Source organism: Simochromis diagramma, unplaced genomic scaffold, assembly GCF_900408965.1.
Source record: "Simochromis diagramma unplaced genomic scaffold, fSimDia1.1 OVJJ01000362.1, whole genome shotgun sequence".
NCBI classification, from domain to species: domain Eukaryota; kingdom Metazoa; phylum Chordata; class Actinopteri; order Cichliformes; family Cichlidae; genus Simochromis; species Simochromis diagramma.
In genome coordinates, this window is record NW_024386815.1 from 282,224 (window position 1) to 306,966 (window position 24,743).

The 24,743-nt window shown below is 40.2% G+C and overlaps 1 protein-coding gene across 1 annotated transcript; it reads left to right on the plus strand.

The window, feature by feature from the left end:
- The first annotated feature begins 297 nt into the window (after nt 1-297).
- Nucleotides 298-23,694, plus strand: LOC120730706 (metal transporter CNNM1-like). The gene is made up of 10 exons (XM_040027165.1): nt 298-1,838; nt 11,075-11,218; nt 11,317-11,457; nt 11,608-11,777; nt 11,887-11,977; nt 16,508-16,653; nt 18,432-18,714; nt 20,269-20,361; nt 20,764-20,868; nt 23,281-23,694. The coding sequence occupies exons 1-10, from the start codon at nt 410-412 to the stop codon at nt 23,358-23,360; spliced, it is 2,682 nt and encodes an 893-aa protein (XP_039883099.1). The 5' UTR covers nt 298-409; the 3' UTR covers nt 23,361-23,694.
- The last annotated feature ends 1,049 nt before the right edge of the window (nt 23,695-24,743 follow it).

A 24,743-nucleotide genomic window follows, 5' to 3' on the forward strand; every position in this document is an offset into this window, starting at 1 on the left:
CTTCTTTCTTTTTTTGTTCTTTTACTTATTGGTGAATCTCGACCCATTTTGACTTCTGAGAAACTCTTCCTGTCTGAGATGCTCGTTTTATACCCAGTGATGTTGCTGAGGATAAAGTCATTATTTAAACCTCGATGAAGGTGAAAAGGATGCTTGGACTTGCTGAGCGCAACATATGTAATGTAAACTCCACAGTGAAATCCACGAGGCTATTATTAGAAAGTTGCGTCAGGGCAAGGTGGCGAGCCCCCCCCCCGTCTGTGTGTGTGTGTGTGTGTGTGCAGACGAACATCATTATCAGCACCGCAGTCAGCGGAGCGCTGATGGTCCCTCCTTCTTCCACATGGACCGGAACCGCGCGGCACGTGACCCTGAGACCGTGGACTGAGAGAGCTTCTCACACCGCATCATGGCTGCATCCAATGCGGCCGCGCGATACCGAGCCGTCTCCCTGCTCTGCTACGGGGCTCCGCTCTCTCTGAGCCGGCTGCTTCTGCTCCTCTGCGCCTGCTCGCTGCTGCCAGCCCCGGCGCTCGGCTTGCTCGGCTTTCGACCAGAGGAGACCGGGGCGGAGCTGTCCGTGGAGGACGGGGTGCTGAAAGCCACCGAGGGGACTCGCTTCATACTTCGGGTCTACTATTCCACCTCCTCGCAGAAGCTCAATCGTGCTCGTGCCAACAACGCCGCGCCCTGGATCGCCTTCATCGAAGAGCCAACTCCCGGTAGAGAGGGGCAAGTTCACCCGAAGCGAAACATGTGCATGGACAAGAACGCCAGCACCTCCGACATCGAGGTTTTGGGCTCTTTCAAGTCTCCTTCCAGTCAGAACTCGGTGCTGGTGGAGCTGCTGGCCAAAGACCTGCGGAGAGGGGAGAAGATTAAATATTATTCCATGTGCGCCTTTGACGGATCCAAATGGGAACACTACCGGACTAAAGATTTTTGGGTGGCCGTGAAGGAGCGCTCAGCAGTGCCGGAGCTCTGGCTGCAAGTGCTGGTCTCCGTCCTTCTGCTCGGGCTGTCAGCTCTGTTCAGCGGGCTGAACTTGAGCCTGCTGGCGCTCGATCCAGTGGAGCTACAGGTCCTCCAGAACAGCGGCACCGACACCGAACAGAACTACGCGCGGAAAATCGAGTCTGTGCGTCGGCATGGTAACTACGTCCTGTGCACTTTACTGCTGGGGAACGCGATCATCAACGCCTCGCTCGCCGTGTGGATGTGCCAGATCCTGGGCATGACCTGGCTCTCCACGGTCATTTGCGCCTTCGGGATCTTCTTCATCGGGGAGATTCTTCCACACTCGGTCGCATCGCGCCACGGCCTGGCCATCGCATCCAAAACCATCTGGGTGACACGGCTGCTCATGGTTCTCTCCTTCCCCATCTCATACCCCATCAGCAAGCTGCTGGACCTCATCTTAAACCAGGAGATCTCCAACTTCTACACCAGAGAGAAACTCTTGGAAATGTTGCGAGTCACCGACCCGTACCACGACTTGGTAAAAGAAGAGCTCAACATCATACAGGGAGCACTAGAACTGCGCACCAAAACTGTGGAGGACGTCCTGACTCCGCTGACCGACTGCTTCATGCTGGCCTCGGACGCGGTGCTGGACTTCAACACCATGTCCGAGATCATGCAGAGCGGATACACGAGGATTCCGGTATTTGAGAACGAGAGATCCAATATCGTGGACATTCTGTTTGTGAAGGACCTGGCGTTTGTGGACCCGGACGACTGCACCCCCCTGAAGACCATCACCCAGTTCTACAAACACCCGTTGCACTGCGTCTTTAACGACACTAAACTGGACGCCATGCTGGAGGAGTTCAAGAAAGGTGAGAAGGGTGTTAGAAGGGAGTGGGTGTGGCATGTTAGCAGGTTGCTGGTACTTCAAGTTTCTAACTTAAGCTGTAACAGACTCTGTAAGTAACCTGGGTGAGAAAAGCAGGTGAGAGGTGGCAAAAAACAAACAAACAAACAAACAAACACCCCCCCCCCAAAAAAACAACAACAACCCCGAAACATTCCTGTTGTGTACTTGAACTTGATTTATCTTTGCACTCATGAGTCGTGTTTTTAACAAGAAAGTTTTTTCTGCAGTTCATCATACTTGTGATACTTTGCAGATGTTTTCTGGCGCTTTGAAGTGCTCCAGTTGAGAAAGGGAGCAGGAAGGACTCAATGTCTCACTGCGGGGCATATAGCGGCACTTGTGGCATGCACACAGGGAAATCAAACCCTCTATTAAACTAGTATTTAATGTATGAACTTGAAACGGCAACTTGTGTACTGACACATAATTTGTTTTCTGCCACCTTTAAATACCAGAATGATATGGGCCCTGAAAGTTGCAGCTGAGACAGCTGACCTATCTTTTAGCAGCAGTGCTTAAACCTCTTTCATCTCCAGATGGTCTTCTCAGCATTAAACAGTTGTGATACTCCAGGGAATGCAAATATGCACTGTTGCAATCTGAAGCTGAAAAGGAGCTGTTCTTTTCCCCCTTTTTTTGTTTTTGCAGTGTGCACAGCTTCCCCTGCAGATTCGAAGCAGTCTTCCACCCTGCATGCAGGCAGCAGGCTGTTCCATCTTACTCTAGAGTTTTAAATGGGTGGGGTTCGAATTGGCCAATCACAGACCTTGCTGCTTATCACTGCCTTCCTGCATTCTCAGGGACCCTGCATAGTCAGCACTTTTTTCTGCTGTGTTTGTGGTGAGGAGAGGAAGATAAATACAGGACACCTTGGCCCAGGCAGACTCTGTTTGCTGGAGACGTTTGTATTTCTGTCTGTTTTGGCACAAAACAGCGAAAAGCTTTCACTGCCAAATGTCACAGAGGGGTTTCTATTTATTCTGAACATCTTTTTTTTAGCGTGTTGTAGTGAAATGCTTTTGGAAACATTTTATAAACTTGGTAATGGTAGAATTTTCCAGAAATGTAAGCTGTTTGACTCTTTAGCTTTAAGCACAAAAAGTTTGTCTTGTCTTACACATCCTGTAACAGACAAGCAAGATCTGTGTGTGGATTTAAAATGAGCTGCATATATTTGGATTATGTAGTAGCTTGTACTGTATGAAGCCAGATGCCACCAGAGCTGCAGGATGAACACAAATATAGTTCTTGTGTCGCTCTGCAACAAAGGGATCTGGATGAGATAATCTACACAGTCAAAGGATTATAAACAAGGTCTGTCCTCGGTGTGTGTGTGTGCATGCATGCGTGCATGTGTGTGTGTGTGTGTTTGTCTCCCTGTGCCTCCTTGTCTCTGTGTAGGCACTGCAGCAGAAAAACTCAGGCCCTTTTATTCATTTCAGTGAGACTCCTGCAGTAGCTGGTGCTCACAAAGAGAGCTGCAGGAAACACACAGCTGCAGGGTGATCTATGGCACCGTGTAAAAGTCTTAAGGCACCCTTCATTACTTTAAAATTTTCTTGGAAATGGGAACAAATAATAGTAATAAAAGCAATAGTCAATGATCACCTTTATTCTTTAACACAGCCTGAACTCTCTTAGGCAAATGTTCTTCTCATTTCTTTAAGTAGTCTTCAGGGTCTGCTTCTTGCTCTGTCCTCTGTCAAAATGATCCCAAACTGCTTCAATAATATTGAGGTTTTTCTATCCAGGCATGCTTATACTGCATTGGCGGTGTGTTTGGGATCATTTTCGTGCTGAAACACGAAGCTGTTGGGATTCAGACACTTTCCAGATGTCATTTCACAGCGGGTCAAAAATCATCATGTACTTTGTCTTTATTCATAATTCCATCAGTTGTGAATTGCAAACATTCACTGGCTGAAAAGCAACTGCAAAACACGTTTTACAGATGGCTGTAGACACGCATTGTTGCATCTCTCTCCTGTCTTCCTTCTTGCATATTGATGATGGTTCACATTTGGATTCATCACTCCAGAAGACCAGATTTCTGCTCATTTTCAGTCGAGTTCTCGTGTGATTTGTTAGATCTCTCCTGTTAAATCTTTCCTGTTTCTCTTCCTTAAGAACCACTTGTTGACAGCCACGCATCCACTGAACCCATTTCTGATGAGAATGCAGTTTCTTCAATAGGGTACCTGTGTCAAGTCTTTGCTAGATTAAAAAAAAAATTCTTATAGACATGACTCTCATATACTGTTCATCAGCTGTCGATAGATTTCTAGGCCTGCCACTTCTTCTTTTGTAGGTTTCCTCAGATTCTTTAAGGACTCACTGCACAATATATGAGGATATGAGATATGACATGTGTTTGGCTTATAACTCTTTGGGAATCAACTTGTTGATTTAAATATACTATTTTATGTCTGTTAAACTGTGCTATTTTTGGCATTTTTATCAATCCCATTAAAACATGAAAATGATGTGGTTTTGCGGCAGGTTAGTAGTAACAAAGTGTCTAAAGGTACAACTCAAAACTGGTTCTTTATTAATTGATTTGTTCTGTGTAGACACCACCCTGGTTCATCCTTGGAAAAAACAAAAACATCCCTCTGAAAACGGTTAGGTACAAAGACTGATCTGAAAATGAGTGAAAAAAAATCCCAAATAAAAACTAAAAACCAAAGAATTATCGCTTTAAAAACGACAAGAAAGTCTGACTGCTTGGAAGCAAAATACTAAGAAATAAGCAGTGCCTCAAGTCTTTTTGCACAGTACTGTATAATGCATCAGTGGTTGCTCGACATATGCCTGCTGGCTTTGTGGTTTGATTTGAGCCAGAGCTCTTTGAATCATCAAGAAAAAGGAACATAAAACTAAAGAAATGAAATTCTGAGGAATAACTACAAATAAAGGGCTGATTATCTTTTATGCAAACATAGTTTTGCACTTTAGCCTTAAAGCATGATCATACCATATTTATTTGCATAGCATTTAGATGATTAAACAGAGCAGTCTGCAGGCCACAGGCATATTTGTTCAGCAATAAGCACAAAGCAATAAGGACAGTGTTGAAATCTGGTGTAGAAAACCTTTTGTACAATTTTCTTGCTTATGTGCCGCCTTGTCGTCATGCAGATGGTATCATATGTAGAGCAGGATTTCATAAGAGCCAGATTTATGTTGGCTTTTTTGAGTATTATGTATTCTTTTAAAAAAGAAGTAAAAGGCACAGTTTTAGTAGTTTTAGTACCAAAATATACTTAAAGTATCTAATATGCTTGCAGTGACCATTTTCAGAGGTATATACATTATATCATTGGGTAATTCTAATGTTTTAGCTGGAGATGCCATCCCTCGTAAAGCTCTAGATACACACTCACGGTTACTTTTGTGTTTTCAGTTGTGAGGAGTAGTAGAAGTACTGAAGTTACCAAAGATGAATATGAGCGGAGCTAGAGCCTGGTCGAAAAAGATGTTGACATTAAACCTCAGCTTTGGCTGAAAGGTCAGTTTACATCCAACCTTTTCTTTCGAGTGCATTTAAAACATTGTAATTATTGCTAAAATGATACTTCAGACCTAAATTCTGACTATAACAGGGAAAATAGTTAACCAGTGCTTAATGAGAGAGAGCGCATTAGCTGCAGTGCAGAACTGCAGCACATTAGCTGCAGTGCAGAACAGAGTAACAGGAGGGCTGGTTAGCAGAGGTGATAATTGATTGAAAGTAAGTAAAACATTGATGTGACTGCATCTGAAGGCAGGTCAGAGCTGCAGCAGAGAGTCTGCTGGTCTGGTGAGACTGCACAGGGATTCTTTGGCCTGAATGCTAAGCAGTGTGTCTGGCACAAATGAAAGCAGCCAAGTAACACATTTCCTGTTGTGTACAACGGCAGCACCAGTACAGGGGACCTTTAGTTTGCCAGGCATAGGGTTCTTTAAACAGGTGGGAAGCTGAATAAGAGCCCTGCACAGAAAGCTTGATCAAAGTGTGTTTAACAGAGAACTGAAACTAGGAAAGGAGTTTGTCAATGAAAGTCAGATTTCATTACTACCATCAAAAACACTACAGTATGAGTTTTCACTGATGGACATGCAGTGAAAAAAAAGAAGTGAATGTTAGTTTAGGTCAACTTTCTCTAATGACAGGCACCAAGTTATGCTGTCCTTCTAGTGTAAATTCTGCATCCCTTTACACTATTTTTTCTTTTTCTGAATCCTCTCCCTTCTCTCAGTTCCCCTCAGTATGCAGTCTCCAAGGAAGGAGAGTATAAAATATTCAGTGTGCTGTATTTCTAGTTTGTCTCTCCGCCATCTGTTCTTTCTCATGTCCACTTCTTACATTTCAGTCCATAATCTGTTTGAGAGACATTTTAGAATGACGCATTTTCAAATAGGAATTTTCTTTATACTAAACTGTATATGATTTCTTAGTTTTTGCATATTTGTCATACTTGCCTATTTTCAGATCATCAAACAAATTTAAATATTTTAGTAAATACAAAATACGAAAGTTATTCAAAGCTACCTGGCCCTATGTGAAAAGTAATTGCCAACTGTATCTGGAAAGGGTTACAGAGATGTTTCTAAAGCTGTGGACTACAGTGAACTATACATAAATGGAGAAAATCTGGAACAGTGGCTGGCCTACCAACACTACTCTAAGAGCACATCGAGAACTCAGAGAACTTAAAAGAACACTCGCCTCAGTTAAGATCAGTGCTTACGATTCAACAGTGAGAACGTGAGTGAACAAAAATGGCATCCGTGGGAGAGAAAACCACTGTTGACCAAGCGAAAACAGAGGCTCATCTTAGATTGGCCAAAAAAACATCTTGACGCCCTCCAAGTCTTTTGGGAGAATATTTTATGGACTGACGAGACAAAAGCAGAACTTTGTGAAAGGCTTACATCCTGTTACCGCGAGTATAAAACTAGTTCAGTGCTTCATAAAAAGAACTTCATACCAAAGGTCAAGCATGGCGGTAGTAGGTAGCCTGGGACTTTGTTGCTGGATGACTTGCTGTAATTGATGGAATCATGAATTCTGCTGTCTACCAGAAAATCCTAATGGAAAATGTCCGGACATCAGTTAGTGAGTTGAAGCTCAAGAGGTCTTGAGTTATGTGGCAGGACGATCATGTGAAACACAATAGCAAGGTCCAGCTATATAATTCTTTCCTTTCTCTGCTTTTTGCTATGTTTTTTTTTAAAGTAAGCTATATTTAAAAACAGCATAATATAACTGGACATTTCTTTGGTGATTTGAAAGATTTGATGGTGACAAAGATGCAAAAACAGCTACAAAATCAGGAAGAGGATAAATATTTATTCACAGCGCTGTAATGCTCCAACCATAAACTGTGCAGAGAGACGAGTACATCTTTCTGTGAAGAGAGGCTCATGTTATTGATATGGCTGAACTGTAACATTAGCTAGCAGCACAGGGTTGTTTTTTCGGATTGAAAATGTAGTTAAACAGAAAGAAAATAGTGCCTACATAAATCTGTTCAGCCACATTTGTGGATTTAAAAAAAACAACAGAGTAATGGTTTCAGGAAAGAGCCTTAGATGTTTAATAAATACATATTTTTGGCAATTTGATCCTCTCAAGGGGAGTGCCTTTTTGTTAGGCAGACATCTCTACAGCCAATATCTCCAAACGGGGGAAATCTAACATAAATAATGCTAGGAGCCAGATGTAAAACTTGTAATTTTGATCTTATGTTGAACTTCCTCATAAGTGGCTTGGGAAGAAAAGCAACTGGACTTTAAGTTACATGAGGACATTTCACCTGTCATCCACGAGGCTTCTTCAGATCTGAAGAATTGAACCTTATGAATGCTATGAAAGCATCGTTTCTTGTCTCTTGGTTTTGTAGTCCAGTCCCTCTTTACAGGAATGAAACCTGTAGGATGAGCTCAGTTCAGACATGTCAGCTGCCATAAGAAGACATAGTTTAAAACAGCTGGTGCTTGGAGACATTGTTTCCAGGAGTTGAAAGTTTAAAGGAATCCTAAACTTTTGATAAGATTAGTTTGTTTAAAAAAGTTGCAAGGCTATAGACAATAAATAAATAAATTAATAAATAATAAATTAATTAGTAAAGTATGTTTAAAAATTGATTTATTTAAAATGTACTTAATTATCACATACACTTCTACTACTACTATTACAACTAAAACCCAACAACTAATAATAATAATAATAGGAGGAAGAAAAGAAGAACACAATAATTGCAGGTCAACTGTGTTTCTGTTCTATTGTCAATAAATTATTGTTTTATCTTTTATGATGCTTTATATGGTATAAAGATGCTTTATATGTCTATATTTTGACTTATGTAGACCAGTTAAAGCTACTTTAGTTTGCCCTGAGACCTTACGGAGGAAGCTAACCCAACGCCATCTCCCCAAGTGAAATGAAGGCAGCCATTTTCTTTCGTTCTTTTTTTTTATTCACCAGGATGGCAGTTGAGCTTTGTTTTGAGGCTGGCCTGAAATAACACTTTGCTCGTTTTTAATGATATGATTGATGCCTTTACAATATAGCTGTTAAAAGTCAAGAATAAAAATGTTAAATTCCAAAATACTTGAATACTTGAATAAATGAAAGATGTAATTGTGCAAGGAAAGACACTGAGACATAGTTGCCGTTGTTAAATCTTAAAAGAATCTTTAAAAAACAGAATACTGTGAGAGAACGCACTGCACATGAGCCTCTCTCAGTCCACTTTGGATGTACGCCTGACCTATTTAGCTACAAGAAACACTGCCAGAATCCAGAATCGTGTGCATTTGTGTTAGTCTGTGTTTGTGCATCAGTGTGTGCGAGGTAGTATTTGGCAGGCAAAGAGTGTAAGAGCAGAGAGCGAGGAAGTTGATTTGAAGCCAGGCTGCTGAGAATAGGAGGGGCTACAAACAAGGGCTCACTCTTTACTCGGTGAACTCGCTCTTCCAGTATGTTTCCTACACATCTCAAACAAAATAAGATCAAAAGACAATCCTGTCAGCCTGACTAAGCACTTCATCATTTTGTTTTGTTTTTCTCCTTTGTAAAATATGCTCCCAAACAAGATTTTCATCCAGCAGTGCATGGATTATTAATTATGCCATTTATCTTTGGGAACGCCACAAGATGTTACCTCCAAAAGCGCACACTCATCAACCTGGAAGTAAACACAGCAGGAGCACGGCAGACTTTCATATGATGGATTGTGTTTTTGCATCCAGAGCGCCCTTTGTATTAAATCCCATCTGCTGTTACACCCACTCCATTCAGCTCCCGCTGGCGCTCCACTTACTGAACATCAGACAGCACAGCTCCACTCAGTCATTATGCCTCATACTGTGCAGTGGAAAGGGAAGGAGCATTACTTAAATCTAATCCAGAGGCTAAATATGAAATCTAATCATCTTATTTGACACACCAACACTTTACAGGATAACTGCATTCCAAGTCTCACATCTCAAGAATCAAAAGGTCTACTGTTAGTAAGTCAAGTTAAACAAATTCAATCATCATTTTATAAAATTGTTTCCAGCAATCGATTGCCTCAATTTTAAGGGTCTGTACTAGGGTAGCTTTGCATGACTTGTACTTCAAAATAATCCTTATTTATCTTATACTGAGTCTTTGTGCAGCCCATAATTCCCTTCACTGTGGGTTTTTAGGAGCTTCCCCTCTCCGTCTGCCTTTACTTTGTTCTGATTGGCTGTTCCTCATAAACATTACAGAGTTAATCGGCAGGTGGGCGGGGCTTCTGTGCTTAGAGGCAGAGAAGTGTGAATAAGATGACCATATTACGAAGTTGTGTTTGTTTGTCTAGTGTCCACAGTTTTCAAGAAATCATTTTCAAATTTTGTGTGATGGAAGATAACATTGACAGCTTTAGCTGATTAAATTTAGGCGAAAATCAGGTCAAGCTCACAACAAAGACACTGAAAACTATTACCAATCTTCAGCTGATTTGTCTGAACAATTGTCCAACAGTTCACAAAGCCTTTGGCTGCATGAACACCTAGGTTGGCTAAGCATTTGACCTTGACCTTCATAACTGGCATCAAGGTCAAAATTAAACCTGAAAACAAATTTCAAGAAACCATATCAAGGATTATATCATATATAACATGCTTTTTATTTTTTCAATCCGACACTCCACGATGCATGGAGCCATAACAGGCTGACATCATCGTATCGTAATTTTTTAAAAAGACTGACGTCAGCATGTTGTAATAAAAAGAAAATGTAATAAAAACAAAGCAAAGTTGTAAGTTGTTGCCCTTGAGGGGGAAGTGCTCTTTAATGTTCTGTTGGTTCTCTGTTTGTTCATTATTGTGTATTCTTGTTTGTCACATTTGACTTCACTGACTTCTAGTTCTGTGTTTCCCTTTTTTCTAGTTATTTTCATGAGCTTTCTGCCTTAGGTTTATTTTGTTATATTCTATTGTTATTTTCTTCATCTCACCCTTGTGCCCTGCTGTGTAAAGTTTATATGTTTGAGTCTGTTGTCAACTGATTGTGTATTTCCTCTTTTACTTTGGTAGTCTTTTGTCACTGGTGCTTTACATTGAGTTCTGCTTCCCTTGTCTTGTTGTCCATGATTTGTTTCTGCTGTGTTTCCCACCTGCTTTTTCAAGCTTCAGTACCTTTGGTATTTATTGTCTCAGTCTCCCCTTGCCTTTGTCGAGTTGTCCCACATTGCTGTGTGTACCCCAGTGTAGTAATTCCTCATAGCTCTTGGATTTTATTTTTTGTTTTTAGACTGTGCTTTTTTTGACTGCTCCAGCATTAAATGCATATGTTAAATTCCACCTGTGTTCTGCATTTGGGTCCACTAACAATCACCACACTCCACACAGTTTACTGTGACAACCAGTCATGGATCTTACTGGAGAACATCCATATAAAAAATGAAACACTGGGGATAGAAGCTACTATCACTCTGATAATAGTTCAGTCAAAGTTAATGACTTTGCACGCTGCTGTTGAAATTTCTTTTCCATTAGTGATATTTGTGAAGCTGTGTAAAAGTTAAACAGGACCGTATTGCATATTGTTTTAAATATTAAAAATGGTTATATTTACAGCTGGGTAACCTGAATAGATTTCCTTGTATTTATCCCTCCTATCTACATACTGCAAATGGCTTTGAGTGAAAAGTGACACTGATGCGAGACTCACTGTGCATGCAGGGAAGTCCCACCTCGCCATCGTGCAGCGTGTTAACAACGAGGGTGAGGGTGACCCTTTCTACGAGGTGATGGGCATCGTGACCCTGGAGGATGTCATTGAGGAAATCATCAAGTCAGAGATCTTGGATGAGACAGATCTCTACAGTATGTGTGCAAACACACGTGCATAAGCTCAAATGTACATACGTGGTCAAAATACATGGAAATGTAAGAGTTAATCAGGCTGTTTTTATGTGTCTAAGCTGATAATCGCACAAAGCGTCGTGTTTCTCATCATGAGCGAAAGCAGCAGGACTTCTCCATCTTCAAACTGTCAGAAAATGAGATGAAAGTGAAGATTTCCCCCCAGCTTCTCCTGGCAACACATCGTTTCCTCTCCACAGGTAGCAGCCAATCAAATCGCCTCTCTGTCTCTCAGAGCGCTTACATTTCTGCATAATATGCAAAAAGAACATCAGTGTTTTAGCAACTGTAACAAGAATATTTGCAGCGTTTGTCTTCACCCAATCCTGTATCTTTTTGCTTTTTTTCAGAGGTGGAGCCCTTCAAACCAACACACATCTCAGAGAAGATCTTATTGAGGCTCATCAAACACCCCAGTGTGGTTCAAGAACTCAAGTTTGATGAGAAGAACAAGCGAGCCTCTCAGCATTTCCTGTTCCAGCGCAACAAACCAGTGGACTATTTCATCCTAGTGCTACAGGTACCTGTAAGAATTTGACCTTCCGCCATGGCAGTAATTAGCTATGGCTATGATATCCTGTGTGCAAGTCAGTCAGATCACGTTATATTTCTCCAATATTATTTTGCAGGGTCGAGTTGAAGTAGAGTTTGGTAAGGAGGCACTGAAGTTTGAGAATGGAGCGTTCTCTTATTTTGGGGTCCCGGCCATCATGCCAGCAGGTACAAAAGACTTTCCCAAACATCATTGAACTTACAAATATATTAGACCACCACCGAATGTAAGGTTTATACCACAGCAGTCTTAGATTAACATTATTGTTAATTTGCAACATCATTTTTTATGTTTCTATAATGGTTAATACGCTAGTATGCCCACGCTCTTTAATGCTAAAACATAGTTATTGTCTATTAAACTTACTATTTTAGAAAAAGCAGAAATAAAATAGTAAAGCACTTTTTTATTATCATGCCAAATTGGACTTACTTACCCTCATAATAACATAAAATTATGGGTATAAAATATGAATTCAGTCAAATCAATTTAATCATTTTTCATTTTTTAAGTTTCTAAAACATTTGTCTTGTTTGGTTTGTTTTTTGTATCACAGGTGATTTAATAAACTTGTTAAGCACTGTGTGTGGCCTGATTATGAACCTTTAGTATCTGCTGTCAAAATGATAGAAGCAAAAATCAACACAAATTCACAGAATAACTAAAAATGAGTTTATAAACCAACGAGCATGAAGCCGGAACTCCACATACTCTATGAAACAAGTACATACAGTGCATCCATCAAAGTGAATACAGATTCACACCAGATCCAAAGAAAACAATGAAAGAAGCTGCACATCTTACTCATTATATATGGTACTGCAAATTCATCATGACACACCAAAAAAGAGTATACAGAAGCTGTAAAACCTCCACCCTAGACTGTAACGCACTTTCTATCAGATATAAACAAATGAGTCGCCAGATATCAAACCTTTCCTTGATCAGTGAGAGGATTTTAAAATCAAAACAAATTTGAAAGATTTCGTTCTAGTTGAAACTCTAAACATCTCGGCATGTTTTAAGTAGTTTGCTGATGAATGTTTTTTAAAAAGCAACAAGAAGACTGATAATAAGAAAATTTGTATTTTGTTGTATTTGTCTGCTTTGAAGAGTATAGTGATAATTCACAGTTTATTCATTAAAGATTATGATAGAATGCTTTCAGTTGTGCAGTTATATACAGTGGGGCAAAAAAGTATTTAGTCAGCCACCGATTGTGCAAGTTCCCCCACTTAAAATGATGACAGAGGTCAGTAATTTGCACCACAGGTACACTCCAACTGTGAGAGAAGAATGGAAAAAAATCCATGAATTCATGGTAGGATTTGTAAAGAATTTATTCGTAAATCAGGGTGGAAAATAAGTATTTGGTCACCTCAAACAAGGAAAATCTCTGGCTCTCACAGACCTGTAACGTCTTCTGTAAGAAGCTTTTCTGTCCCCCACTCGTTACCTGTATGAATGGCACCTGTTTGAACTCATCATCTGTATAAAAGACACCTGTCCACAGCCTCAAACAGTCAGACTCCAAACTCCGCCATGGCCAAGACCAAAGAGCTTTCGAAGGACACCAGGAAAAGTATTGTAGACCTGCACCAGACTGGGAAGAGTGAATCTACAATAGGCAAGCAGCTTGGTGTGAAAAAATCAACTGTGGGAGCAATCATCAGAAAATGGAAGACATACAAGACCACTGATAATCTCCCTCGATCTGGGGCTCCACGCAAGATCTCATCCCGTGGGGTCAAAATGATCATGAGAACGGTGAGCAAAGATCCCAGAACCACACGGGGGGACCTGGTGAATGACCTGCAGAGAGCTGGGACCAAAGTAACAAAGGTCACCATCAGTAACACACTACAACGGCAGGGAATCAAATCCTGCAGTGCCAGACGTGTTCCGCTGCTGAAGCCAGTGCATGTCCAGGCCCGTCTGAAGTTTGCCAGAGAGCACATGGATGATACAGCAGAGGATTGGGAGAATGTCATGTGGTCAGATGAAACCAAAGTAGAACTTTTTGGTATAAACTCAACTCGTCGTGTTTGGAGGAAGAAGAATACTGAGTTGCATCCCAAGAACACCATACCTACTGTGAAGCATGGGGGTGGAAACATCATGCTATGGGGCTGTTTTTCTGCCAAGGGGACAGGACGACTGATCCGTGTTAAGGACAGAATGAATGGGGCCATGTATCGTGAGATTTTGAGCCAAAACCTCCTTCCATCAGTGAGAACTTTGAAGATGAAACGAGGCTGGGTCTTCCAACATGACAATGATCCAAAACACACCGCCCGGGCAACAAAGGAGTGGCTCCGTAAGAAGCATTTGAAAGTCCTGGAGTGGCCTAGCCAGTCTCCAGACCTCAACCCCATAGAAAATCTGTGGTGGGAGTTGAAAGTCCGTGTTGCTCGGCGACAGCCCCAAAACATCACTGCTCTCGAGAAGATCTGCATGGAGGAATGGGCCAAAATACCAGCTACTGTGTGTGCAAACCTGGTAAAGACCTATAGTAAACGTTTGACCTCTGTTATTGCCAACAAAGGTTATGTTACAAAGTATTGAGTTGTATTTTTGTTATTGACCAAATACTTATTTTCCACCCTGATTTACAAATAAATTCTTTACAAATCCTACCATGTGGATTCATGGATTTTTTTTTTTTCACATTCTGTCTCTCACAGTTGAAGTGTACCTCTGATGCAAATTACTGACCTCTGTCATCATTTTAGGTGGGGGAACTTGCACAATTGGTGGCTGACTAAATACTTTTTTGCCCCACTGTATGCTTGTTAGGCACATAAAGTTAAAGGCACAGATTTTTGTTTCATTTTAATTGAATAAAACATACACCGTGTTCCAAATTATTATGCAAATTGTGTCATAAAGATTAAATAAGTTGTTTTTCAATTAAAGCCATGGATGGAATTGTGTCTCAGGGCTCTTTGGATGACTGAAATCAGTCTCGGACACCTGTGATCATTAGTTTGCCAGGTGAGCCCAATTAAAGGAAAAACTACTAAAGAAGGATGCTCCACATTATTAAGCAGACCATCATTTTCAAGCAATATAGGAAGGAAAAATTATCTCTTTGCTGCTGAAACGTGTGCAATAGTTGAATGCCTTGGACACGTAATGAAAATCTTTGATATTTCACGAAAACTTAAGCGTGATCACTATAATGTAAGAGATTTGTGGCTGACTCACAGCACACACAGGTTCGTGCAGATAAAGGGACAATGATGAAGGTTTCTGCCAGACAAATACATGAGATTAAGAGAGCAGCTGCTAAAAGGCCAAAGCAAAGCAGCAAACGGATATTTGAAGCTGCTGGTGCCTCTGGAGCCTTGCAAACATCAAGGTGTAGGATCCTCCAGAGACTCGCAGTTGTGCATAAACTTTCTATTCGGCCAACCCTAACCAATGCTGACAAGCAGAAATGCCTGCAGTGGGCCCAGAACTACAAGAAGACTAATTTTCAAACAGTCATGTTCCCTGATGAGTGCATTGCAACCCTGGATGGTCCAGATGGATGCAGTGGTGGATGGTTGGTGGACAGCCACCATGTCTCAACAAGGCTGCAACGTCAGCAAGAAGGTGGTGGAGTCATGTTTTGAGCCGGAATCACGGGGAGAGAGCTGGTTGGCCTCTTTAGAGTCCTTGAAGGTGTGAAAATGATCCCTGCAAAGTATGTGGAGTTTCTGACTGACCACTTTCCTCCATGGTAAAAAGAGAAGAACTGTGCCTTATGAGGGTGGAAGGCAGTTCAGATCCAAACAGCAGCTCTGCGAGGCTATTCTGACATCCTGCAAAGACAAAGTAGAAACTTTCTGAAAATTCACAAGTTCCATGGATGCAAGAATTGTAAAACTGCTATCAAATAAGGGCTCCAATGTTAATATGTAACTTGACCTGATGTTTTTGATTGAAATAGCTTTTGATTTCAGTAAAATTGATCTACTAATGCTGCAAATTCAACAAATGACCATTTTCACTTCTCTACAACCTATAAAATGTTTTGAAACTCTGTGTGCGTAATAATTTGGAACAGTGCATTTTAACTTTTTTATTTTTGAAAAACATACTGTTTTTATTGGCAGTTTTGTTGAGTAACATTTGAATTATACTCTAATGGTTGATGACTCGAAAATTATGCTGACTGTCACTTGACCAACTATTTAGAAAAATTAGAGAAAAATATAATTTGCATAATAATTTGGAACGTGGTGTATTTAAATATCAGGTTAAATGTAAAATGTGAGATCTGCCATTTGCATGTGTCCCTTAGTGACTCCACCATGAAGCAAACACTGTAGTGAATGAACACTAGTTCCCTAAACATGCATAATATACTGCTTGAGTGAAATTGTGCAAACACATAGTGTATTTGTGAAAATGCTCTGAAACTCTTCAAAAATCTTCAGTTGTAGCATTTAAATGCTCTGAGTGGCAGCATTTAAATATTTAAATATTATTGTAAGATTCGTGTGGTAAGGAGTCTAACAGTATTAAATATTAGATATAACAGGGCGTAATGTGAACACTTCTGAGTCTTTTAACTGCCATGCACTTGAATGCAGCACTCCTGTCAGCTGCAGCGACATCCCTGAGATCTTTCGTGATTTGACTGACACTCCTCTACCATTTTTCTGTCCTTGTTAAAAGATACATATTTGATATCATATCCTCCTTTGCAGTCCACAGATCGCCCTCTCGTAGCAGCGGTTTGGACCGCTCTGAGTCGATGCTCTATGGGGGAAGTATGAGCCAGCTGAATGGAGGGGGGAATGTCTACCTGCCAGACTACTCTGTAAGGCAGCTCACTCACCTTCAGCTCATCAAGGTAAAACCTGAAACTCACATGGTGTCTGAAAGCGTTCTTTTCATTTGGAAAGACGACATGCTTTACAATGCACATGTACTCTGACTTGAATGGAGAGGGAGACGGTATAACCATGACTGAAAAAAGTTCATTACATTTATTAACTTTTTGCTGAGACTAAATATGAGGATACATGCTGGATTTTTCTTACTTCATTTAATTTGGGGATTTCGTTGAAGGACCGTTATCGGCACCAAACCAGAGACTGAACATCATAACGGGATTATTTTATAAAATTACAGAATTACTGAAATGTCTGAAAGCTTATTGTAGATCTACCATAATACATAAGTAAATAAAAACTGTGCTGCCAGCATCTGTGATCCATCTCATTCATAATATAACATTAGATTAATACATTCTGGTATGATGGGCTCTTACATCACATTGGTCAAGGAACAAATATTTAGTTTTCTGGTTTGTTCTTAGGCTTTTGTGACTGCTCTGAGTTTGCTGAAGAACTGTATTAATGAAGAGCATGTTTGGAGGAAGTCTGACATTCCCAAAATCTTTTGCTCATAGCTCCTTGGAAGAAATGTTTCCCTGACTGAAATTCGGACTGAAAAAACTCTGGTCACTTAGGCGTCAGCTATCAGAACAAAATGAAATCAGATAAAAGACAGACGGGGGAAAGTGTAACACAAGATTGCCCGCAATCTTTTGTTATTATTGTAGGGTCTACCTTACAATATAAAGCGCCTTGAGGCGACTGTTTTTGTGATTTGGCGCTTTATAAGTAAAATTGAATTGAATTGAATTGAAAAAAACAAAACAAAATTAAATCCACCCCCACAGTATACAACAAATGTTACTGGGATAGACTCAGATATATTAAAATCCCTGTTATGGTAAACTACAAACTGAGTTCTGATCAATATGAAGAAACTAAGTTTCAGGAAAAATATTAGGATCAGTCCTTCAGAGGACAATGCAAAGTCACAGTGTAACTAATGACGGGAGAATTCTCTTCATTTCCATCTTTTTGTTCTTTACATATCTCAATCATCACAATCATCCAGTCGCCTTCAACCTTGGCAGGAGTACAGTGCTATTACAGTGTACACACACACACACACTCATAGCCATATTTGTTTGGATATCAAATATCAGATGCAGAACATTCACTGACATTATTGTATAACCAAATCACTTACTCCTAAATTTAACATCACCACTGAGTGCTAAAGCGAGCTTGTCCTTAAAGTTTCAGTTTTTTTAAACAGTAACTTAATGATTGCCTTTCCTGGCCGTGGTTAGAGGGCATCGGTGTCTGAGTGGACGAGGTACTAGTGATGAAATTCAGTTTTGCAGACGACTTCTCGCAGTGTTGAAAGAAAGCTATACTGTGACAATGGTGCAACACAAAAGGCCTGAGGATCATTAACGATGACACAAATGATCTTGAGACAATGAATATTTAATGAGATCTCTTGAACTAAGCAGCACACGTTACCGTCCTCATTAACATTGTCCTTGATTTCATCTCACTTGTAGCAAAAGACAAAAAGAAAGTTCACCATGACAAGTAAAGACAAGTCTGATATGATGGGCTGTTACATCACACTGAATAAGGAAAAAAACATTTAGTCAAAAATGGACAAAAATAAGAGATTTTTACACTATTAATTATTAGATATAACAGGGTGTAATAAAATCGAATTACAAAAAAACTTTTAGAAAAGAATAGGTTCACGTTCAACTCTTAATAATACCCATAATCCTCTGCTTCTATGTATCAGATCACCCGGAGTCACTACCAGAATGCAGTAACAGCTACCCGGATGGACAGCTCCCCTCAGACCCCTGATGCTGACACCCGTCTGACAGAAAGCAACTCCCCGACCCCCGGGCCTCCAGCACCAGAGCCCACCACCACCACACTGATGCCCCCAGACCACACTACTGCCACCCTTATGCCCCCACCCAGGGAGCCAAGTCGGCCCAGTTCAGCCCGAACCCGGGGACAGCAGTCCAGTGTGCCGCACAGCACCTCCCTGCTGAACGAGAAGAACCGCATTGTCCGTAAGTATCCTCGACTCCAGAGACATGGAGTCATGCCGTGACAACAGGGATGACTTGAAAAAACAAAACAAAAAAACTACTACGGGTCTCCACAAAAAAAAATCCCAAAACGAAAGTATCGACAACTATTTACATCAAAGCAAAATAAGACATTTATTTACATCAAAACACCAAACTATTTACAACCGGGGGGAAGATCACGACCATGACAAACTGAAACACAGGGCTTAAATACATAGAGGGAGCAATCAGGGAATGGACAACAGAAGGGAAACACAGCTGGGGCAAATCAGAACTGACGAGACAAGGAAGCGTAAACTGAACACACTGAGATAAGACAGACTTTCAAAGTAAAGCAGGAAACACATAACAGTCACGCCTAAAACAAAACACTGACAACACCGAATCGTAACAATAAATTAGCCTACCTTTGCCAAATTGCCTGAGGCCGATTGCTGTCAGTGCAGCTCAGACCACAGCAGTTTGTGGCGTTGCACCCTGAACTTCTGGGCACTGAAGTTGTGACTGCATCTACTTTAAATTTGCTCCAAATGTGAAAACATTCAATGCAAACATCAGCCACTGATTTTTTTCCTCTAGTGTGACTGAGCCATTAAGAAGTCATGTTAAAACCAATATTAGGATAGTTAACATAAGCTTTTTTTAGAATTGGTAAATGGACTGGTTCTTATATAGTGCTTTTCTACTTTACCTGAGCACTCAAAGCACTTTATACATCTTGGCTCGTTCACCCATTCATACACGTGCTTTTTCTCTGCTTTTTCTACATAAGTGCTTTCACATACACTCATAGTCCGATGGATGCATCAGAGACATGGTGTTAGTATCTTGCCCAAGGAGTAGATGGTACCTACCTGTAGTGATAGAGCCACCAATGGACTCTAGTCAATGGAGTCCATTGGAGGATCAGGACATTGTTCCACATGTAGGACAGAGCCGCAGTTAACCCACTGCAGACCTGCTGTCATTGCTGGAAATATTCAGTTTGGCTGAAGTATGTCCCTGGAAACTACTTCAAATACTTCAAAAAGCTTTAGGATTAGTGAATCCTAAAGTCTGTAGGATTCACTCACTTGCTAACTGGTGACCTTTATCAACTCTACTAGCATATAGCAAACAGGAAATTGGAGAGACTTTATACCAGGAAACTGAAAGGTTAGAGCCATTGTCACCTACTATCTAATCTAGAGTTTCAGTGAGTGGATGCTATTTTATTTTCATTCATAATTATTATACTAAACAATTATGTTGTATAGTTTATTGTTCAACATTTGGTATATTAAATTATCTACTCTGTAAAGTTATCCAGTTTTTTTAAAATGTGATGTCCTCAGAGTCTAACATGGGATTCAAACATTTCAAAACCCAAAACCAAGAAAAACATGCTATTTCTGCTAAAAACAGTTTTATTCACTAATCAGTAAAAGATTTCACATCTTTTAAATGTCCAGTAAATCCAGTAAAAAATCCAGTAAAAGAAACTACATCATGTGTTTTTTGATGTACATGTTTCTGTGGATGTGTCTGCTGCAGGTAGCAAGTCTGATGGCCAGAAGAGTCCGAGTGATTCGGTGTTTCTGAGGATGGATGAGATTCCCTACATCAGAGAGGACAGATGTGAGCCTGGTTAGTCTAACGGTTTATGTTAAAAAATAAATGCTTCCACACAAAATATAGGTACAGAGAGGAAGTCACGTCCATGTCTTTAACGGTGACAGCAGACATGAAACGTATACTACACTAAAATATTCCAAAAGAACACACTCGTCACAGTACACATCATCACGGAAAATCTTTTTCTGCATTAATGCATGTAAGGCAGGTTTACCACCAGCTTCAATCCTTGAAAAAAGCTTGAAATCTCCAAACACAAACATAATATAACAGATAGTTTTAGCACATGGCTCTCAAACGTAGCACAGAGTCACACAGGACTTTAGTCTGTCCTCTAGCAGAGACCAAAGCTATTTATCACTGACAGGTCATAATCTCTCTCTCTCTCTTTCTCTCTCTGTCTCTCCCTCTCAGACATGGCCTCTGTTCCCATAGAAACGGACACATCCCCTTTCATCAGCAGCCTGTCGCTGAGTGGTTCAGAGGACACACTGGGCAAGAAACTGCTGCTCAAACTAAGTCAGTCACACACAAGCCACCTATTCACCAACCCTTTCTATTCATTTCACTCACTTCCTACTTGGATTTGATTCACATGCAAACTCACACACACACACACACACACACACACACACACACACACACACACACACACACACACACACACACACACACACACTTAAACATACATTAGTGTTTTGGACTTGCCTGCTCTGTATTCTCGTGCTGTTTCTGGACGATGATTCCAGCGCTTTGTGTCAGATCGATGTGTAGGAGGCTGCTGCTGCTGCTGAATTTGAAAAACAAATCTTCATGAAAGTAAAACTATACACAAACAGCGACATTTGACATTTGAGTTTTGTTGATTTGGGTATTTCTATGCAAATCGTTTACTTCTCTTTATTTCAAACTGAAATGAAAATCTCAAAGAAATAAAGCTTTGTGCACGCAGGATTAAAAGCGTTGCAGAAATTAGAGACAATAGAAAGTCAAAGACAATCAACAACTTTAGGTGAATATTTAAAGTGAATACAGGTGAAAAATCACTGTTAATGAGAAGTGAATCAGTCCTGAGATAAACCTTTCTAAACTTCAAGGCAACCGATTGAGGCGATTTCCAATGAGATCACAGGATACGGGTAATTGACATGACACAGGGCAGTAAATACATTAGATTGTTACCTAAGTAACTGGAGCCTGGAACTCACCATTCAAAGCAATACACCATGAGCAGATTGCTGCCTGTGTGGATACAGCTTAACACATGCTTACAGAAGCCTGTAAAGGACGTTTAAAGTGAAACTGAGTGAAACTGAAAGATTGATTGATTGAGTAAAATAGAACTAAATGTAATGCTCCACATATGTATGCTTAATATGAGTGAAAACTACAATCTCCATCTGGTGTATAAAACAAATTTGACTGATTTTTATTCCAGTTTGCAAAGAATTGATGCTTTTGGTTTCCACTGATTGTTTAGATCAAAGTGTTTCCTTCTTTTTGTTGAGAAAATTACTTTTTGGTTCATAGAGACCTGTTACTTTATGATACTTCATCCTCAAGCGCAATGATGTGTTTTTATCTTTTTACGAGAAACTAAAAACAATTTTAAAAACCCAAAAGAAAAGAAAAGAATCTTATTTTAAACAACAACAACAAAAGCCTCAGCCATGTTGATTTATCAGAAAGTCTGGACATAGACAGGCGATTGATAAACAGAAACATTTCAATGTGTTTCTAGTAAAAATTACACATTAAATTAAGATCCAAAGCCTTACAATGCTAGTAACTGGCAATAATATGTGACCTTAGTTAGAAGCCAAAATAAATGCTGTCTATAAATTTAAATCTAACAACAGTATGGTAGTTTCTAGTAGGTGTATGACAGGTACACCGGTCCTTCTGCATTTACAGTTTTTTACAGACGCTAGGACACATTTCCCAATACTTAGGTCACTTCTGCAAAACACTTCACACAACCCTCCTAACTGACCGTCAGCTTGGCAAAGCAGTTCATTTCACATTCAAAATGCACTACAACTACCAAAACACTTCATTCAGGTCTCAAATAAACTCATTCTTCCAGAACACTAGCAAAGGTTGACAGCCGACAAACACACTTTGTCAGCCACAAAACAATGACCTAAAAAACACTAACAACATGTAGCATTACACAGTGTTTTCTTGTGTAAAACAAGGACACATCTCTGTTTATAATTTCAATATATGTTACTGGAATGAATCAGACATCATGCAGAATTTGTTAATATTTGTTTATGTATTTTTATTTTTTTGCACTAAGTAATCCCAAAATACAAGAATTTGTATACACACCATCCACTGATACACATACAATAGTAATGCTAGTCTACTCGGTCTCCTCCATTTGGCCACAGGTTCTCATCCACATCACATCTTATGTCATCTAGGGCAATACACCTAGGAAAGAATCTTCTGGCATGCCAGAATTGAAGGAGTTGAAAAATTGAAGGAGCAACACCTGTGTAGATGTTCATCTACAATGAGAATCAGCTGTGGCTGGTTAAACTGCATTTTTAGATTTAAAATATGTTTCAATAAAATATTGCTGTTGAATTTTGCTGTCTTTTTAAGTTTTGCATTGTGTTATTGTTTTGGCCATAAGTTTAACAGTTTTGACAACAGTATGTAAGCACATGCAAAATGTCCTGTCCGTACAAAGATTTTTGGCAGTTGTTGTGTCTGAGTGAGAAGATAATTCATGAAATCTGAGAGATGTAGTCATTGAATGCATTTTGTGCCAAAACAATGATAACTGGTCCTCAGTTTAGCCCACATAGACTTCTGTTGTGCTCACTGTGTGAGGAGTTTTGCAAACGTGACCTAAGTATTGAGAAATGTGTCCTAGCGTCTGTAAAAAACTGTAACTGTTAATGTGTTTTGTTTCCTCAGGCCACAAGAAGAGGAAAAAATCTCGTGAAGGGGAAAAAACACCAGAGGACATTTCAGAGCAGCCGCTGGTGAAAACCTAGCAGAGTGTGTGTGAAACAGCCCAGAATACACTCCATCATGTGATGGTTCTTTAAGCTGTTTGTAAAGACAAATGTGGCTGCTGAATTACAGCTCTCAGAGTTTTATCTGAAAACACACTCCAAAAGCCCGCACTGTTGGAGACCGTAAAGTGGGCCAGTTTCCAGGAATGCACAGAACCTGTGGGTGGAAGACACCATCCTAACAAAAAGCGGGGGTGCAGCTTTAGCAACATGCACCAAACCTTTCGCTCTTTGATTCACTGTATCAAAGAACACAAGCTTCAGCACTATGCCATGGCTTCTCATCTCCAGGTTCTTGTGTGGATGCACATGTGTAAAGAAAAGACTGTGAATGTAAAAGATTTATAGAAAAATAGGGGTTTTTTTTACTCACGTAAGACCACTTCTTCAATGGAGCTAAAGACACTGATGTTGCTCGGGAAACAGAGGGAAGACACCAAAGATGTTGCTGTTTTGTACGTACTGCTCCAAATGCACAAGTGAAATTATAATAAAGGTTCTTTTAAAGGCTGCCTGATTAGCACCCTTTAAATAATAATTAGCGTTTCAGCCTACAGTGCAGAAATACTATCTATTTGCATTCTATTTGTTAACACCTGCATTTTATATACTGCATATGAAATATGCACGCATTTTCCACCAGTTGCTCACAAAATGTGGTCACACTGAGAAATAGTGAAATAGCATACAGCGATTCCTGATGGTATGGAGGCCTAGAAGTGCCAACAGAAAGAAAGAAAGAAAGAAAGAAAGAAAGAAAGAAAGAAAGAAAGAAAGAAAGAAAGAAAGAAAGAAATGAAAACATCAGTGCCCAGCATTGCTGATGCTTGTGTGGTGTAGGCTATTACAGCAGTGAATTCACATCCATAGGGATGAATGCCATGTACGATGTGCCCACGTGTTTCTACCCATGCGGTGAATCTATTCAGTAGATGAAGACAAATATATGGTTATGATAATATATTTTTCAACTGCATGTGGGTATTACGATTGGAGCTCTAAACCTCCTGTTCATTTTATTCATCACTGAGTCTGAGAATCATTTAAGTGTCTGTAAAACGTGGGCTGGAGACAAATCTCCTGTTGAATGTCGAACACAAAGTCATTCCCTGTCTTGCTGAGAGCGATTAGCTTAGCTTGGCCTAAATCCTGGCGCAATTTGCTTGAAGCGGCTAAAATCAGTGTTTTGTTGTGGTAACAATAAAACATCCCACGCAGAGGTGTTAGCAAAGGGCTAGTGAGCATTTAGACTCAAAAAGTTGGTAGACACCATGGCCGAAAAATGGCCACCATGATGTCATCTATTTGTTAGAGAAGTCTCATTGTTGGGGGTTATGCGGGTTTCATGGATGTCATGTTTTA

Coding starts and splice junctions, on each gene's coding strand:
- LOC120730706 (XM_040027165.1), top strand. CDS start 410: ATGGCTGCATCCAATGCGGCCGCGCGATACCGAGCCGTCTCCCTGCTC. Junction 18,715..20,268: donor CGAGAAGAACCGCATTGTCC/GTAAGTATCCTC, acceptor TGTCTGCTGCAG/GTAGCAAGTCTGATGGCCAG. Junction 20,869..23,280: donor GAAACTGCTGCTCAAACTAA/GTCAGTCACACA, acceptor TTGTTTCCTCAG/GCCACAAGAAGAGGAAAAAA.